Source organism: Scylla paramamosain, chromosome 33 (genome assembly GCF_035594125.1).
Source record: "Scylla paramamosain isolate STU-SP2022 chromosome 33, ASM3559412v1, whole genome shotgun sequence".
NCBI lineage: Eukaryota > Metazoa > Arthropoda > Malacostraca > Decapoda > Portunidae > Scylla > Scylla paramamosain.
In genome coordinates, this window is record NC_087183.1 from 15948949 (window position 1) to 15967367 (window position 18419).

Genomic DNA, 18419 nt, shown 5'->3' on the forward strand with positions numbered 1-18419 from the left:
AGCTATCACTAAGGTAAGAGACGAGCAGTAGGCAGGATCAAGACTCTTATTATTCTTTAAGCTTTTCACTCCTGCTGACACATCTCGCCTTCACAAGTCACTCTGAGGTAGCTCTTTTTGTTCAGCATCCATTTCTTGACGTTTTAGTAGCTAGACAGTGGAAAGTCTGCTGTTTTAATCCTTCTTTTTTCTCTCGTGGTTCCTGAAGAGACTTTGCACAGCCATTTTTAGTGTTGTGAGGTAATATATAGTGAAAACTTTAAATTTGGGTAACTCTTTTGACTTGTTTTTGGGTCTTTTTTCTGATTTTTTTTTTTCGTTAGTGCTCCTCTTACATCAAAAGGAAAAGTAGGAGAGCATTCACTGTACAGTTGTATATTTGGTGTTAGGATGAATGTATAATAGCTATCACACCTGAATTCTTGGTATATTTCATCTGGTAATGTTAGCTGATAGGAAAGTTAGTTGTTTTATATATACATCGGTATTTTGCACTCAATAATCACCCAAGTTTCATACAGAAACTGCCATGTGTAGGCCTGATGGCTTCCTGCAGCTTCCCTTATGTTCTCAAGTGTTTATTTAAGTGAAAAAAAAAGTGTAGAAGACTCAATTGTACACATAATACTTAGTGGTTAGTTCAGGCAAAGGTATCCAGCAAGAGTTCACTATATTGAGAAGTGAAGATTCAAGAGTTGTATTTACATTAGTTTATTTGATGTTGGCACTTAATACACAAGTTAATCAGGTATGTATCAATGTCTCTCTTAACAACATGCTGAGTGATGGTGTGGGCAGGTGGGAAGCTTAACAAGCACCCAGGTGTTGCTTTGTCCACCACAACACACGTCAACTCTCACCATTGTAGTCTCAAGATTTGCCTTATGATTTACCAAAAATTTTCCTTGTGAAGTTACTCAGGAAAACGCACCAAACTAAGGAAAAGTTGTACAGTGCATATGAGAAAATCATTTATTATAATTTGAAGAAAAAGGTATATAAGAAAATCACATCCCCCCATCAAAAAGAAACAGTGCATTTAACATGTGTGAGTTCAAGTATGATGGAAAGCTTCTATATTATAGCATAGTAAACTCATGTATCACTTCCCCAAACAAGGACATCTGATATGAGGGAAGGTTCAGGGTAATTCTGGAATCAAGAACAGATGGCTACACAAGACAGCATAACCCAGTTAACTGGAAAGGGACAAGAGGAAACAGAGAATGCTTATAGACTTCTCCAGTTGAACACACCATGACTCCTTTGCTTCTTCACCCACCCCGGCAGGAGCTACACCTGGCTCCTGCTTTCCTTAATCCAAGTCATCACCAATGTTTGAAGGTTTGCTGTCCCCTGTGGAGCCACCAGACCCAGAGGTGCTGCCAGCCCCTGGGGTGCTGTGTGACCCTGAAGCACCACTAGGGTCAGAGAACCCACCCATACCAGGGAAACCAGCCATTCCAGGCATCCCCATCCCTCCAGGCATTCCCATTCCTCCCATTCCTCCAGGCATCCCTCCAGGCATTCCTCCCATCCCCCCAGGCATTCCTCCCATCCCTCCTGGCATTCCTCCCATCCCTCCTGGCATTCCTCCCATCCCACCAGGCATTCCTCCGCCACCAATCTTGGAGATGAGTTTGTTGATGACGGCAGCAACCTTGGGGTTTGACTGGTACTTGAAGATGTTGGAAGGATTGGAGGACACGTCTTGGAAGGCTGCTGCCACCTCAGGATCCTGCACGGTGAAAGGAACTCATGTTATCCTTAAACACACACACACACACACACACACTTAGGGAACAAGAGCTAATCTGCCACTCCAGCTCAATTACAAGGTTAAAACACAAGCCTATAAATTCAACACTGTATAGACATTACCTTCAGTGTGAAAAGAATCAAGTCTAAACAGTTTCCAGCCAGTTAGAGGGAATCAAACCTTGAACTGTGATATTGTGAGCCAAGTGTACTCATTGTTGTGCTTCCAGACAAAACAAGGAGTTGAAATCCCAGTGCTTACCTGCATGGCAGCCATAATTTCAGGATCACTGAAGAGATTCCCTGGGAAGCCACCACCACCTCGGGGTCCCCCAGCATCACTGTAACTGAAGGACGGACCCCTGGACTTTTGTTTCTCCTGGGCCTGTGGGAACATTACGGGATGACAGGGAATGGTGCTTGTGTGGGGATGTCTGGTTAGTGTTTAGATAGAGACACTTGTGGTTGTGTTTCCTGAGACAACTAGTAAAAAGATTACAGGATGGTACTCAAGTGGGGACGTCAGGTCAGTACACATACATAGACACTTGTAGCTATTTATTGTGATGACTTGTGGGAATATATGATCGTAGTGAAGTGAGGACGACGATGACTTGTGGCAATATATGATCATAGTGAAGTGAGGACATTGTTAGTATACAGATAGAAAAATGCTTGCAGCTGTGGTATCGGACCCCACCTCTCTCAGCTGCCGCAGAAGCACACCACACCCACCTTCTTGGCCTCCTCCTGAGCCTTGCGGATGCGTTCCTGCTTCTCCCTCAGCTCCTTGTCCTTCCTCTGACGCTCATACTTGCGGTTGTGTTCCTCCAGCTTGGTGGCCTGGGGAAAGGATGTTTGGCTTTATCTTTAATGTCTATCCTGATTTCAGATAATAGCACAGTAAAAAGAGGAGCAGTCACTTGCATACTGCCTTCCATTGCCTGACAAATCTGCTATTCCTCCCTCCATCTTCAACTCCTCATCTGTTTCAAATTGTCAAGCAATAATGAGTTACTTTTGCACTGCCTTCCATGCTTGCTAAGTCTATTGTACCTCCTTCTTCTCCATCAACTCCTCATCTATTATCTCTACTCTATTCCTGCCCTGTTTCAGATCATCAAACAGTACCTACTTTACTTTCACTGCCTTCCATGCTTACCTCTACTTTCACCAGCTGCTATACACACACCTATATTTTTACTTTATCCCAACCACGTTTCAAATCACCATTCAGTTCCAAGACCAGTCACCCTCATATCCTTCATTACCTGTAAAGTCTGCTGTACCTTCCTCCACATTCACCATTTCCCATTTCCCATACATGTCTAAATATCAACTCCATTCAAGCTTCACGTCACAACGCTCACTCCCACACACCCAGCAAGGCTTACATTAGGCTGCACTTCCTTGAGCCATTCATCGGACTGCTCATCAAAGTCCAGCTTACAGGCCGTTCTCAAGTCCCTCGCCGCCTCCAGCCAGTTCCCCAGCAGTCTGCAACATTGGCATTAGTTACTGTTATTGTATATAAACTTCAGTCTATGTAGAGACTTGATTATCATGAGTTATTGGTATATACATTGTCTTGTGGTTGGAGTAGGTGTGAATTAGGGAACAGTCTCACTATGAAGAGGTAGGGATAAACTGGTGCATGCTGTCAGGCCTTGTTATGGGTATATGTGGCCAGCTGTGTTATGCCTAAGCTCTCATGAGACTGTCTCTTTCCACCAGGAGCCAATGTGACCAAGACAGTGAATGATGTGTGTGTAAGTGTGTGGTGCTTTGTCTGGGCCAAGCCATGTAACACTGCCAACCTGCTATATAGATACAGTAAAATCCCTCTTATCCGGCATCAACGGGACTGCCAACATGCCGGATACTTGAATACAAGTGAAATTATGTCCACAATCACCACCCTACACTCACGCATCTTACCATAACAAAGATCAGCTGATCTTAAACAGCAGCTGATCTGATCAGCTGCTTAAGTATAAGCACAACACACTTCCTCTTTTCTACAACTTTAGGCATGATGAAGGCGTCGGGCGATAAACAGTGCACATGCGGGACTGAATCACTGAGTAAACACAGTGCAGTGGGCCACGGGTGGCGCGAAGCAGTGCGCTCTGATGGCGAGGGAACAAAGTATGCCTCGCGCGGGAATTTTAATCGATTTTATGAGTACACATTGATTTTTTATTGATTTTAAGGCTCGGGAAAAAATGTGCCGGATACTTGAAGCTGCCGGATACTCGAATGCCGGATGAGAGGGATTTTACTGTAGATGACTGTTGCTAGATATTGACTTAGAGCTTGCTATGAGGGAAAGTAAATATGTGGTAATGCAATATGACATTAAAGAGGTGTACGTGTTAAGAGGAAAGATTAAAGAGAACAGCTATAACACATGAGAACAAAGAAACTAAGAGTACAAAGGAGAACGTACATGTTAAGAGGAAAAAGTAAAGTAAACAGCTACAAGACATGAGGACAAGGAGACTGAGAATATAAAGAAGGACATATGTGTTAAGGAGAAAGAGTAAAGTGAAGCGATGGCAAGACAAGACAACCAAGAGACTGAGAACACAAAGGAGGAAATGTAAGAGTAATGAGAAGAGATGACAAAGCATGAAAGCAAAGGAGGCCAATGTGACAAAGCTTGCAAAGGAGACCCACCTGTGTGCTCGTCCCCTGAACTTGAAGGCGGAGGCAGAGTCTGGGTTGTGTTTGAGCGCCTCGTCACAGTCCCGGATGGCGGCCTTTACCCTTTTCTGCTTCAGGAGGATGTTGGCACGCTTGGCATACAGCAGGGCAGAATCTGAGGATATGATGCTTTAGTTTCACCTTCACTGACATGTCCACATTCAGAAACACTTTCCTCTCTCACTACAACCATTTCCAAAGCCCAAAAAGACTGGCTGGGTTCTAAGTGTTGTTAATCTGTCACTAGAACTGTAAAAACACCCTTAAAAACCAACTGGAAAGTAGTGGAGGTGCAGCCAGAAGCATTTCAGAATGTGGTCCCTAACTTCAGTGCATGTATTTCAATTTCATCCTTGAAGGTAAAGAAATAAGGCATAGAACCAAGAGAATTTGGCTGTAGAGGTGCAGATTGATAGTGAGTGACTAATTGGGCACTCAGCAAGACACACAACCTTGCAAGGGACAAAAGTCAAGTACAATCTGTTCTGTGTTCCAATGATTCACCTGGGTTCAACTTGATGGCTTCTGTGAAGAGGTCAACCGCTTTCTGCAGGTCACCATCAGACATCGCCACCATCGCCTCAGAGCGCTTCTCCTGCGAGGCTTCCATGTCCTCCTCACTCACTATCTTTTCCGGCTCTCCAAACTCTGGTGGGTCCTCTGTCTCTGGCTCTGGCAGGGTGAGGGAGGGAAGAAGTCAATCAGGTCCTGACATGGAGTGGAGGGGAGCAATACTGTTGGGAAGTGTGATGATGAGATCTTGGTTGGAACAATACCTGTAGTAAAAACTTCTAGCTTTCAATCTGTCCTGCTGCCTTTCATCATATAGCATTACTGAAAATATTTCCTATTGAACTGACTGACTGACTAACTCAAAAATTATACTAATTAAAACAGATCATGAATTTTCTGCCATCACCATCACACAGTGTAATCCAGCCATTCACACAACACCAGCATCACTATACCTACCAATAACACCTTCATTGTCCAGCTCCACTTCACTCTCCACCAGTTCCTCCTCCTTCTCCTCCTCCTTCTCCTGTTCCTTCTCCTCCTTCTTTTTCTCTTGCTCTTCCTCCTCTGATGAATCAATGTAGGTATCACTCAGGGGTGGAGAAGGAGAGTGGCGGGTGAAGGCACGAGAGCGTCCAGTGGGAGGGGGGATGGTTGCCCCAAGGCTCAACAAGTAGTCTCTGAAAGAATACACTGATGAGAGGGAGAAACAGGAGGAACTCAAGACAGGTTAGGTTGTGTGTGGAATAGGTGAATGGCAATGCTGCGAGAGGTCACATAAAAGGGTGACCTGATGATTAGTAAGCGATATTAAAACAGGGACCAGTAATGCAGTCATAAACCTTCCTAAAGAGACCGACTGAGGACTAGATTCACATAGAAAACCGTGTACTTGTGAAGGGGTTAAATTATTTAGATTTTACCTCATCTCCCCTGCCAATCATCTCCCTCCCTTGTTATGTCATTCCTCCCTCTCGTTTCCTCCTTCCTTCCATCCATTACCCAATTCTTTCTTACCATTGCCTTCTGTCTCTCCCATCACCTCTTCCCTACCATCCATCACCTGCTCCTTTCCTCCCCTTACTTCCTCTCTTCACCATTACCATTACTTTTGATTTTGATACTGTAATTGCTACTACTGCCACAAAATAAATGAAAAAGTAAATGTGAGTAATGAACCTCTCCCTCTTTCCTTGGTTCACTCACTTGAAGAAAGACATGAGAGGTTCATGTAATATGTTTGGGTCCTCCTTGCATGCCTTGATGAACCCCTGAATGCGTTGGACATCCTGAGGTCTATAAGCCATCCTGCCGGGTGTCTGCACTCCTGCCTGGAAAAAGACAGGTGATTTTAACTCCCAAAAGAAAATAACAAGGAATCAAAAGGGAACATTATTGATAGGGTCCAAGATAAACCAAACTGCCCCAAAAAAATAGTGCTGGGTGAATTGAACTTCCCCGAAAAATTACAAGGAATAAAAAGGGAGGGATTATATACAGGGTGCATGATGAACCGCATTGCCTGGGAAAGTTGTAGGTTGGTAGTTTGAAGGAGACCCATGAGAGGAGTACAGGACTGGTTAATGTGTTGCTAAATTAATGTTATGTATTATTTTATACTGACTGACTGGCTTGCTTTCTTCATTGCTGTATTGCTGACTAACTCACTGAAAGATTGACTTGCTTCCTTCCTTTCCATATTGCTGACTGACTTACTATCGACTTCCTTCCTTCCTTTTTGTACAACTGACTGACTGACTTCCTTCTCTCCTTTCTTGTGGACTGACTGACTGACAGACACACTGACCCGTTTTCTTCCTGTCTGTTTTGCTGACTAATTAAATGACTGACTGACTGACTGGCTGATCTGCTTCTTTCACAGATTACTAGCTTATTATTTTTGGGGGGAGAGAGGGGGGTTGATAGAATACATAGGGAGCTGCTACTGATAAGGTAATTTTTAACTTCATATTAGTGAGACGTACACACACACACACAGGGGCGCAAGCACAACTACACGTACAGTACTGTTTCATAAATAAAATGGAGAAGTAATATGTAAATGAGTGAGAAATACAGACTAGACAGAAAGGACAGAACGAGACGATAAAGCGGTTTTTAGAGGTTTGGGAGGTTAAAACTACCTAATTACTAAGACATACAAGCTTGGAAGTAATTACAAATACAACAAAACCCACGAATTTATAAGGAAATAAAAACTACACTCCCCAAAATTTCCTTCAAACTTGAGATATGCCAGTCATTTATGGCGTCCCAAAACTCCCTTAACTCTCATAATTCAAGGATGCCCTCACGTGCACAGGAAGGCAAAGGTGCCGGGAGTGAGGTATAGGGCGTGGCAGTAGGAGGCAGAGAGAGGTCACGTGGGAAAAAAGGAGAAATATTCACCTCTTGGGACGGTAAGAGACGCTTCGAGACGCAGCGTGAGGAGAGAAGAGAAGATTACGGCACTATTCCCTGTTTCGGTTATCCTAGGTTATATTTTGTCGTATATTTTATGACTATTTAATTTTTTCTAGCTTAAAATTTTAATTTATGGTAGAATTTTTGCTTTGTTATATTTGTTACGTTCTTTTTCTTTTTGCGTTTTTTGTAGTAATGTTTTTGTGTTTCATTTCGGCTACTGTGAAACTGCTACACATCTGCATAATAGTTTAGAATTTCACTTTTTTTCAATTCAAGTCACGGTAGAATTTATATTTTGCTGCGTTTTTTTTTTTTTTTTCCTGCTTATTTTTTAGTAATAGTCTATTTCGGCTCCTGGGCGCTGCTTCCTCATCTTCCCCTCTCCCTCTTACCTCCGGAAAGGAAGGCTTACTAATGTAATCTCACGTAACACGCTCCCCTTATTTAGGGACTTCTTTATTCCACCAGACGTCTTGAGGACATTACTGGTAGCCTAACGATTACATAAGGCAGTTACAAGTCTACTGCGGATCCGTCTTCACACTCTTCTATTACAAGCGCAAGGACAGACTATCGCCGTGGCCTCTGCACTGTTATCATGTGATGCAGAGACGGGCGTACTGTGTCCCCTCCCGGGGCGTCACGAGGCTCCATCATACACGAGCTGCTTTGTTTGTCATCATTGTAAATATCTGCTTCGCCGATTATGAAAGCAAATAAATTCACGAAAACAGACCTAGCTCTGCCAAGCTCTTCAAGATGTTACAAGAACAGTGTCGCAGGAAGCAGTCTGCATAAAGATAATGACACCACGGTCTCTTTACCTTGGTGTGCACTGTGACTGTACAAGGGTTGCGTGGAGGGCACAGTGGCGCAAGAAACAAGGAGCGGTAAGCTGGGGCGTGCCTTCATACACGAGTTCTCCACATCAAGCCATCGTAGGAGGCGAACCTTCCTCCGTGTTATTGACCAAATAAGAATACTCAGCCCACGTAGTGCAGTGGATCCATATACCGCCCTCAGCCTCCTGGATAACTGTCACGCTTAGCTATGAAATATAAATTATAATGATGATAAATGAATAAACAAATATGGCTCTCTCTCTCTCTCTCTCTCTCTCTCTCTCTCTCTCTCTCTCTCTCTCTCTCTCTCTCTCTCTCTCTCTCTTTGTTTATTCATTTATCATTATTATTTTCTTTTATAGCTAAGCGTGACAATTGTGTGTGTGTGTGTGTGTGTGTGTGTGTGTGTGTGTATATATATATATATATATATATATATATATATATATATATATATATATATATATATATATATATATATATACACACACACACACACACACACACACACACGAGTAGCTTTGTCCCTTCACCTGCGACCCACGTGGTTCTATAGGCGGGCTCTGTGCGTGGCAGGTGGAGTAGGGCTCACGCTGCGCCTCGTATAGTGCACGTGTGTGTGTGTGTGTGTGTGTGTGTGTGTGTGTGGCGGGAGGGCCAAGCCGGGGCCAAGGAGGGGATGCGAACAGGCACACGTAGGTTATCAACCCATGCAGTTGCCAGACCCCTTCGTGTGTTAAATTAATGTTGTTAATTGGAAGGCTTTTAATGGGATGTATTTGGCCGAATATACACAAAGACGCATATGAACACCCGTCTGGTTCATGGGCGTGTTGGAAGAAAAGTGAGGCCATGCTGTGCCTGATGGCTTTTGTTCCATAAATGGGTTCTCATGGTAGGTAGACATGACGTGGATCATAGGGAGAAGGGTGGCTTAGGCAGTAACTACAAACTGTCTGATGTTCACTTTCCTAGTCCTCTGTTGTAGTAATGTTGGCTCTGATACGTTACTCGTGGTATTTAAATGAATGAGGCATGGGTAGTAGCATCCATGTTATTATTAGACCTCTTCGGGATTTGCGGGTACTTCAGGAATTACTATGCAGTCCATAGAATTGTTTAAGTGCGTAATGCAGAATGCAGCAGCATCATGCGGACCGCAATGCGTGGATTTTTAACTATTAAATACTGGAGGGTCCTTTCTACACTGCGGGTCAAGTTTACGTCTGTTTTCCCCGGCGGTGCCCGGCAATGTATTGCTCCGCTGTGTTGACATCTGCGTACACTGTTTTGGTTTTGTTTTCCTTGCATATTTTGGCTTGCTACATTGTATTATTCTTCATGGTGCAAGTATGATTGTGTTTTTGATGCAAACTGGGCAAAGGATTGGCATTATAAGTATCGGAGAACAATGTATAGGGGAACTAGTTAGAGACGCGGATGAATATAGGCGGTCCAGATGCAGCCACAACCAAAACAAACAGCACGAACTCACTCGCCGAGCGAGTTTAGCAGAGGGAGGTTGTATCGCCCAGTGCTCTTCACACACACTATTTCCCCCAAGATGCCTAGCAAAGAAGATCTGTGCTTCCTCTCTGAGGCAAAAGCCACCACCACACAAGACTTCTTATCAAGAGACATTGATGATCTAGTGTTAGAAATCAAAGAGAACTTGAGATTAAAGTCTCGACCGGCGCATTTAAGTGGTGGTAAGGCGAAGACCCGCGCATCGCCCTACAGTGTGCCATCCCGGACTGAGAGTAAATGTGGGTGTTGTGAAGGCCGTCGCTGCATACGGAGGGGCCTGGCGGCGCGGCGGAGCTCCGACGACCCTTACGAGGCGCTGCAGGAGCTGCTCAAGGATGGGGACCTGATCAAGGAGGCGGTGCGGCGGCTGCAGCTGGGGCTGTCCCCGAAGCAGCGGGTCTATTACGACTCTGACGACGAGCTCAGAACGCCGCCTTACCCCTTCGACCATATAGAAGTTTGATCGAACTTAGTAAATAAACATGTCCCGTCGCTGCCGCCGCTCGGCCGGGCGGCGGCCATCCACCGCGGCACACCGCTCACGGCGCCGCCACCAGGGTCGATCACAACTCAGCCGCCGCCGCCGCCGCCGCCTCCCACAAACAACATTCTCCACCCGCCGGCCTGTTTAGATGCCACTGACCACGCTCAACCATCGCAGCCACCACTCAGCCAGACGAGGCCCCTTCGCCGCCACCGGACCACACCACGCGGGGCCTCCCCCTCCACCACCTCCACTACCACCATTACCACCTGTTGGCCCTCGACGGTGCTGACCACTGCCACCACCACCACCACCATCACCAATGCACTGCTGGTCAACCTGGGTCACTCAACGACTTAAAAGGGGTCAGCCTTGAAGACTCCTGCTGACTAGCGATGCCTGAGCGAGGACCGGCTTGGCGTAGGTCGGCTCGTCCTTGCCATGGGCCACTCCAGTACAAGTGTGGCAAGTGTGAAGTGGAGGCGCTCGCCGAACACCTGCCAGATCAGCTTCCCGTCCAGCGCTAAGAGGAAGCGTGCGAGGCTCCCCCAGCGTGCGCCCCGCCGCCGTAACAAGATCGTGGGGGCACCGCGGGACATCTCGTGACGTCTCCCGCGACCAAGGATGGACACGGATCTCTTAAGTTAGATGGTGCCTTTGTCTTCACGCCAAAGGAAGCGGACCAAGCGTTAAATTAAGATGCGTACCGACAACTTTTCCGTCACCGGGAACGAATAGTTGATCTGGAAAAGTATCTATAAATATCCTAATTGTCTCCTGGCGATTTGAAGTGATGGTAAAGTGAGCAGGAAGTGCTGTTCATGGTGAGATTTAGTGGAAAGTCTGCGTCACTCCCCCGTCACCCCAAAAAATGTTGAGCAGTGATGAAGATACGGAACTCATTAGTTATTGTCAGGTCCTCGCTGCTTCCCACCAACCAGCCCACACTCGGCCGGAAGCGTGCTATCAGGGAGTGCTGGCTAGGGATGATGGCGGTTAGCTGAGTGTATTTTGATGGGGTATTCCTTTTGACATGAAGTTTTTTTCTGATCTCAGTGTATGCTTGTGTCCATAGACTGATCTGAATGACTTCTTGACTCAACAGACTGAAAAATTTCGTGACAGTTGTTAGTGAAAAACTGTGATTACTTTTTTTTTTCTTCTTTTTTCCACTGTCATTCATCATTACTTTGGTCAACAAGTTATGGAATTACTCAAGTGTTTGTAAATTGACAATAACTAAAGTGATTTATTGTTTATTCAATATTTTAGAATTTTTTTCTTATGACGATTGAGACATGCTTAGCAATCTCACTCCCAAGTCCTCAAGTTCCAGTGTTAGTACAAATAATAATAATATCCCCAGTTGACTCCAGAGCTCAGGTTTTGTGTTGCTGGCCACTTAAGGTTCGTTTCCAAAGCAGCAGCCACAGCAGCAGCAGCAGCAGCAGGGTGTTGAAATGAGACACTTCATCATAAGCAAGATTAAAACAAAAACAAAAAAAAATGTAATTGCATACCATTACCAAAGAGCTTAGCCACTTCTGTGTGAGGCTAACTTCTATTACCATTATTGTTCTTGCATTTTTCTTTAGCAATTTCTCAAGTCTAGATTGTTTAGTACAGCGTGTTGAAGCATAACTTTCCTTTATGAAGGGTGAAGCAGGGTGAGTGTGCAGGTTGGGTGGTTGGTGCAGGTGCTGGAAAGGAAGCTGGTTACCATGGCACCCTAACTTGTTATCCTGGGAGCACCACCACCCTTCAGGAATCAATAGTCCCTGGCTAGCCACCTCCTCCTCCTCCTCCTCCTCCTCCTCCTCCTCCTCCTCCTCCTCCTCCTCCTTCTCCCCCCTCGCTTCCAGCCACCCAGCCAGTCGCCAGCCACCCATGCATCCTCTCATCACTTGCTGAAAAAAATACTTCAAAATTACCATGGCCTTCATTAACAGCTTTCAGTGTTGCATTAAGAGAAGTAATAAGGGAAATGAGCTCAAAAATGTAATAATATAGAGGTTGTACAAAGGTTTTTCTTTTTTTTGTACATCATTTTCTTTGGTAATTTGAAACATCTTATATTTTATTCCTGCTGATGGAAATGATGGAGGATTTCTTTTTTGTCTTAACTTGAATTTTCAAGCCTTTATTTATTGAAGAGTGTGCTGTGTGAAGTGAGGGTTTATTTTTTATTTATTTTTATTTATTTTTTATCTTTTTTAGCATGAGTGCTGACTTTTTTCTAATGTTAATGATTTTTTTTTATTCATTTTTTTCCAATGAACATCTATTTATTTTCGAGTGAGGTGTGTGAAGTGAGGATACAATTTGTTCTGTTAGCATGAGTGGTCTCCCCATCCTGTCGTGTTCTAGGTATACATGTGTAGTGACTTCATATTGTGTTATCCTGAATTAAATGTGATATGTATTTATTAAGTCACCTTTTGGACTATGTTGACCTCTGTACATAGGCTCTGTTGAAAGGCTTAGGTCATTGTAAATATATCACAACTAGGATCATTGTCTACAAGTGCATGTTTTAGTGCATTTACATAGTTTCTGTAACGGAAAAGACACTGATGATGTGTATTTGTAATAAAAAAAATGAGAGGAAAGCATCTATCAATAAACCTACCATTACCATTATTTATTTTATTTTTGTTGGTTAACATGGAAAGTCACTGAACTGCAAGAATCTGGACGTGGAAAAAAAATAACATGCGTGAGGATTAAATGATGGCCGGAGGAAGGAAGACTGCTGGAAATCGATGGCAATGGGGTTTACATCCATACACACTCCATTAGCGGCCATGAAAAGTTAATGAACGGGAGGAACTTGAAACCTGGAGATTAAAATTTGTAAGTAGAGAGGAGAGCAAGAAACTGAACAAATAATGGAAGGAATATTCTTTTCTTAAATGCATTTCTACGACACGAGGTTTAAAAAGTCTAGCCAATGAAAGTAATAAAAAAAAAAAAAAACGCATACAGAAAAACATATATGGTACATGACTTATTAAGAAAGTAGCCAATGAAAGTGAAAAATAAAAGTTGCTTATACACGAAAAAAAGTAGCCAAACAAATAAATAAATAAGCTGATTTAGAGATGTCCATTCAACATCATTATAAGGAAATAAAATACTAGACGTGAGAAACCATCGGGGGAGGAGATAAGCAGTATTAATGATATAAAAACGGTTTATTCTTTCACTAAGTTAACGGCAGAACTCTCGGCAGTCTGGTGAGGGGCCGTAAGGGTGAGGGAGGGATTCAAGGCCAGGGGAGGGAGATACGTGGCATATGACATGGAGGTAGACACAATAAGTTGATAAGCCTCTTCTGCGTTGAAATACGTAATGATAAAAAGAACAAAGTAGAAAAATAGTCTGAAATTCACTTAGACTCGTTTAGTGTTATATAATAATAAGTGTAATTTTTTGTTATTTCATTATTTTTTATTATTATTACTATTACTACAGCTACTACTAGTTTGGTTGCACAGTAATTATAAATATTAATATAGCTAGGGTTTGTAGGCTCGCTGGCCAGGATGTCATATAAACATGTGATGTCTCCATTATTGTGCTATTTATTACTCATATTACTATTATTGCTGGTTGTGTTAGTAGGAAATACTTAGAAATATTTATACTAAGGAGCATAGGCTCACTGGCCATGCTGTCACCCAAACAGCTGATAGCGGCCTAAACGAGTCTCTCTTAGCATCATGGCTGCCAAAGACAACAAGTAAGTCATTGAGACGCTCCAAATTTTCGTATTTATCTCCGTTACTACGTAGAATTATACAATGACAGCCTGCTTACTTACTCCTGTGCTGTTTATCTTATAAATTATCTCCTTATTTATATATATAATATCGTGGAGATTGTGAAAATAAAAAGTTAGATAAGAGGAGCCATATCGGAGGAACCAAATTATTACGACTTTTCTTATTTTGCTTATAATTGATGATGTAATTTATATAATACACCGATATCACATCCATGGGCTCTGTTGCCTTTAATGTATCGGTAAATGGCTTCAGATTAATCAAAAGCAGTATGGATTGAAATTAATGACGTAAAATATGAAAGATGTTTTGGGAGATTCGGACACGTAATCCCGGTACCACATAGCCATTTATTTGTTTCCCTTCACTTACATACAGGTTCATTTACTTCCCTTATGGTTTCGGTCAGCACTGAAGGTTGAATATAAGAGTAAGCTGTAGTGGAGTGTGATGTTAGCTGTGCACTGATGAGTAAATAAGTAGAAGTAGCTTTGTGAGTCGAAGTGATTGAGTCAGGATGAGTAAGGAACCTGTAGGGCGTAGCGTGGGAATAACAGGACAGGTGGTGACGCTGATCAACCAGTCAGGTGGGGCTGGTGTGTCTTATGGGTTTCGTTTCATTGGTTTTGTTTTTTTCTTGTTTATTTTTCTCCTTCAGTTCTTTTTTTTTTAATACGTTTTTTTTTTTTTTGCGTCTGGTTTTTATTTTATCTAATTTACATTATACGTTGTACGTTTTCCTCTTTTAATGCAAGTTGTTTCTCTCTCTCTCTCTCTCTCTCTCTCTCTCTCTCTCTCTCTCTCTCTCTCTCTCTCTCTCTCTCTCTCTCTCTCTGCATTTTTTTTTTTTTCTGTTTCAGTGCAATTTAAGGCATATTTTACTTCTGTTCATTATTATCATTACCATTATTGTACACACACACACACACACACACACACACACACACACACACACACACACACACACACACACACACACACACACACACATAGCTACTGTAAATTATATACTTGTAAACATAAAAAAAAAAAAGTCCCAGCACTCACCTTAGACCGTGTGTGTTGCTATGAGGATGACACTTGCCTCACCACAGGGCACAGGGGCAGGGGCAGGGCAGGACCCATCAGACAGGACACACCAGCTCTGTTGCCTCTCCTGAAGGACATGTCAGGTTATAATTATCAGTTAAAGGGTGCAGAAAGTAATAATGATAGTAGTAGTAGTAGTAGTAGTGATAGTTATTTTGCTTTATTAGGGACATGATGATAGGTTAGAGATATTTAGAAAGTAATAATAATAACAATAGGAGAGTTACAATATACAGTAGACTTGGAAACATAAAAAAAAATATTACCTTGAAATAACATTAATATTCCTATCTAAAATAGCATCCAACATTCATCTTCCTTGATCTAAACAGCCATAATACATGTACTCAACTAACCTCTCTCTCTCTCTCTCTCTCTCTCTCTCTCTCTCTCTCTCTCTCTCTCTCTCTCTCTCTCTCTCTCTCTCTCTCTCTCTCTCTCTCTCTCTCTCTCTCTCTCTGACACTCATCCATGTACACCATCAGGCCCACAAGTCCCTCCTACAATGATGGGGCTGCGTACTTTGACATGGGGGAACACACATTGCGTATCCCCATGTCTCTGCATGCTGAGAACCGTCGCCGCCTGCAGGAGAGGCTGAAGGCGCGTGGGCTTGGTGGCGGTGACGTGGTGCTGCTTCAGGGCGGCAGCGACTCCACACGCTACTCTGGGGATGCTGACATTGTGTTCCGCCAGGTGGGTACTCCAGTGTGTGTGTGTGTGTGTGTGTGTGTGTGCACTTCATAGGATCACTTTTGTAGTATGATTGGCGAGTGTCCAGACTTAACCTTGGTGTAATGCATAGCTTGTGTGTCTGTTGTCAAAGGCCAGAGGGATGATTAGTTCGGGAAGCAGAGTGGAGAGGAAGAAGAGGAAGCAGTGGGGATTATAAAGCTGTAGAAACTCATATAAGGACTGTTTTCAAAGGTCACAGGGATGATACTCAGCTTCTCATGTATGTTCTTTAGCAGTGTGCAGAATCCTTGCCAAACTGCCCCTAGCATCACAAAAAAAACACCTTTGGAACTATTACCATCCATTAAATCCCATTCAAAGTTACTGAAATGCCATAAAATTTGAAAATGCTTACCTTGAGTTCCTGTCCTGGTAACCGCACTAGTCTGGTCCTTCCTTCTGTCAGTGGAGGCTCCTCATATCATCACTCCCTCTTGTCCATTATAGATATCTGTGTTTTATCTGTGTTTCTATGGTGAAAGTTTGTGTGAGTGTGTTTGGATGTATTTTCTTCTATGTATTTGACAAGGAAATTGAAATTAAGTGATTTAAAGATTTCTTACTTGGCTCTACAGAGAAAATTTAAATTACTCCTGTGTATGTCTAACTCTGTGTGTGTGTGTGTGTGTGTGTGTGTGTGTGTGTTCTGTATACTTAACAAGGAAAACCATCTGTATACATGTAGCAACAGGAAAAATATAGATGAGAATGCTGGAAACGGAGGTGTCTTAGTGTTCTTTCTCAAACATGCATAAAGAATTCAGAAAATATAACACATGATAAGAAAATAAAGAATATATTGATTTTTTTTCAGACATAACAGGGAGAAATACCAGTTTGTGAGTGTGGAAACAAAGAAAGTATGTATATGTATATGTAGGTGAAATGCAAATACAGATAATTGAATAAAAACAAAGAAAACCTGGAAAAAAAAAATGATAATGTGAGGAAGTGATGAAATAGAAAAAAACAGAATAGGAATTACAAAAGTAGATGAGGAGAATGTTATGTGGCCTTGTATGGGAAAACATAACAAGATATGAATGATTGAGGGAAGATAATGCTACAGTTGGGATTGCTCAAGTGAAATACATGGTGAGATTAGATTAAGGATAGAGAGAGAGAGAGAGAGAGAGAGAGAGAGAGAGAGAGAGAGAGAGAGAGAGAGAGAGAGAGAGCTGCAGAATAGGTAAGGTAAAGATGAAAGAGACAAGGGAATAAGAGAAAGAAGAAATAGGTAGGATACATAAAGTTTAAAAAAAGAGAGGAAGTAAAAGAAGAAAAGGAAATTACAAGACCATACAATACAAAGAACTTTTAAAAGAGAAAAGAGAAGACAGGAAGGAAAAAGAGGGAGAGTTGTTGGTTAGATAAAGCTTTAAGATATAGGAAGAAGAGAGAAAAGGAGACTGCAAAGCTGTAGGGTAAAGCTTTAAAAGAAGGAGGAAGAAGAAGAAGAGAAGGATATTAGAAGGATAGAAGATAGTGAAGCTTTAAAAAAAATAGAGGTGATGAAGGGGAAGAGAGGAAGAAGAGAGAGAGAGAAGAGAGAATTATAAAGTTTTAAAGGAAAGATAAAAAAGAGGAAGAAGAGGAGGTTAGAAAGACTGTAAAATAAAACTTTAAAGAAGAGGGAGAAAGAAGAAGGAAAAGAGGAAGAAAAGAGAAAGAGGTAATTACAAAGATTTAAAGGAAGAGAGATGGAAGAGAAAAGTGGAAGAAGAGATTAGAAAGGCTTTAAGGTAGATAAAGATTTAAAAAAGAAGAAGAGAGAGAGAGAGAGAGAGAGAGAGAGAGAGAGAGAGAGAGAGAGAGAGAGAGAATTACAAAGGATGAAAGAAGAGTAAAAAGAGGAAGAAAAGAAGGAGGTCACAAGGCTAAGGGGAAGGACTGCATCTTAACCCTTTTATTACTAGCACATTTGATATTGGCAAGGACGGCTGGGCACTTCATATCTTTGGTATTTGAGTGATTTAAGGCAATTACACTCAAGGGTCAGAAATTTCATTGGTAGCATAAATAAGTAAGATTGTTGCTTAGATGGAAAAAGTGTAAATAAAAGGATGAGTTGAGGAAGTTTTAAAAGAGTAGGGGACATGGTTAGGGATTCCAAATGGGGTTGTCATTACTGAGGAGTTGAAAATAATAATAATAATAATAATAATAATAATAATAATAATAATAATAATAATAAAAGGGGGAGAAAATGTATATAGTTAAGATTTATTTATTTATTTATTTTTTATTTGTGGTTATTAGGTAAGGAAGAGAAATATATAAAAAAATACTTTTCTTATGGATATCTTAGTTGATATTTTTTTGCTTGATTAATGGGTGAATAGGTTAAAATAATATTGAAAAGGAAGAAGAAAAGAAAAGGGATTCTCAGTTAACTATTGCATGGAAAGCACAAAACAAATGTTGAAAAAGGAAGAAATTTGATGACTAATCTTTTCCTTTTGTTGAGTGTTGGGTGAATGGGAACAATAAAGAATAAAAAAAATATTTGATTCTTTGTTCAATATTGCATGGAAAATCGTAGAACAAATA

At 42.0% G+C, this 18419-nt stretch overlaps 3 protein-coding genes across 3 annotated transcripts in view; 2 read left to right on the forward strand and 1 right to left on the reverse strand.

Annotated features, from left to right (window-relative positions):
* Nucleotides 1-958: 958 nt before the first annotated feature.
* On the reverse strand, nucleotides 959-7546 carry LOC135089800 (hsc70-interacting protein-like). Its single transcript, XM_063985848.1, has 9 exons — nucleotides 7390-7546; nucleotides 6187-6311; nucleotides 5437-5660; nucleotides 4969-5136; nucleotides 4438-4579; nucleotides 3153-3255; nucleotides 2494-2601; nucleotides 2021-2143; nucleotides 959-1738 (listed from the first exon to the last, which is right to left on the reverse strand). The coding sequence occupies exons 2-9, from the start codon at nucleotides 6285-6287 to the stop codon at nucleotides 1316-1318; spliced, it is 1392 nt and encodes a 463-aa protein (XP_063841918.1). The 5' UTR covers nucleotides 6288-6311; nucleotides 7390-7546; the 3' UTR covers nucleotides 959-1315.
* A 2182-nt stretch (nucleotides 7547-9728) lies between these two features.
* On the forward strand, nucleotides 9729-12869 carry LOC135089804 (GSK-3-binding protein-like). Its single transcript, XM_063985861.1, has one exon. It carries the CDS (start codon nucleotides 9814-9816, stop codon nucleotides 10237-10239), a length of 426 nt encoding a protein of 141 aa, XP_063841931.1. The 5' UTR covers nucleotides 9729-9813; the 3' UTR covers nucleotides 10240-12869.
* A 976-nt stretch (nucleotides 12870-13845) lies between these two features.
* The window catches only part of LOC135089798 (xaa-Pro dipeptidase-like), a 51239-nt gene continuing 46665 nt past the window's right edge, over nucleotides 13846-18419 (forward strand). Inside the window, 2 exon segments of the mRNA XM_063985844.1 lie at nucleotides 13846-14002; nucleotides 15620-15830. Coding sequence (XP_063841914.1) covers nucleotides 13983-14002; nucleotides 15620-15830 — 231 coding nt within the window. The 5' untranslated portion in view covers nucleotides 13846-13982.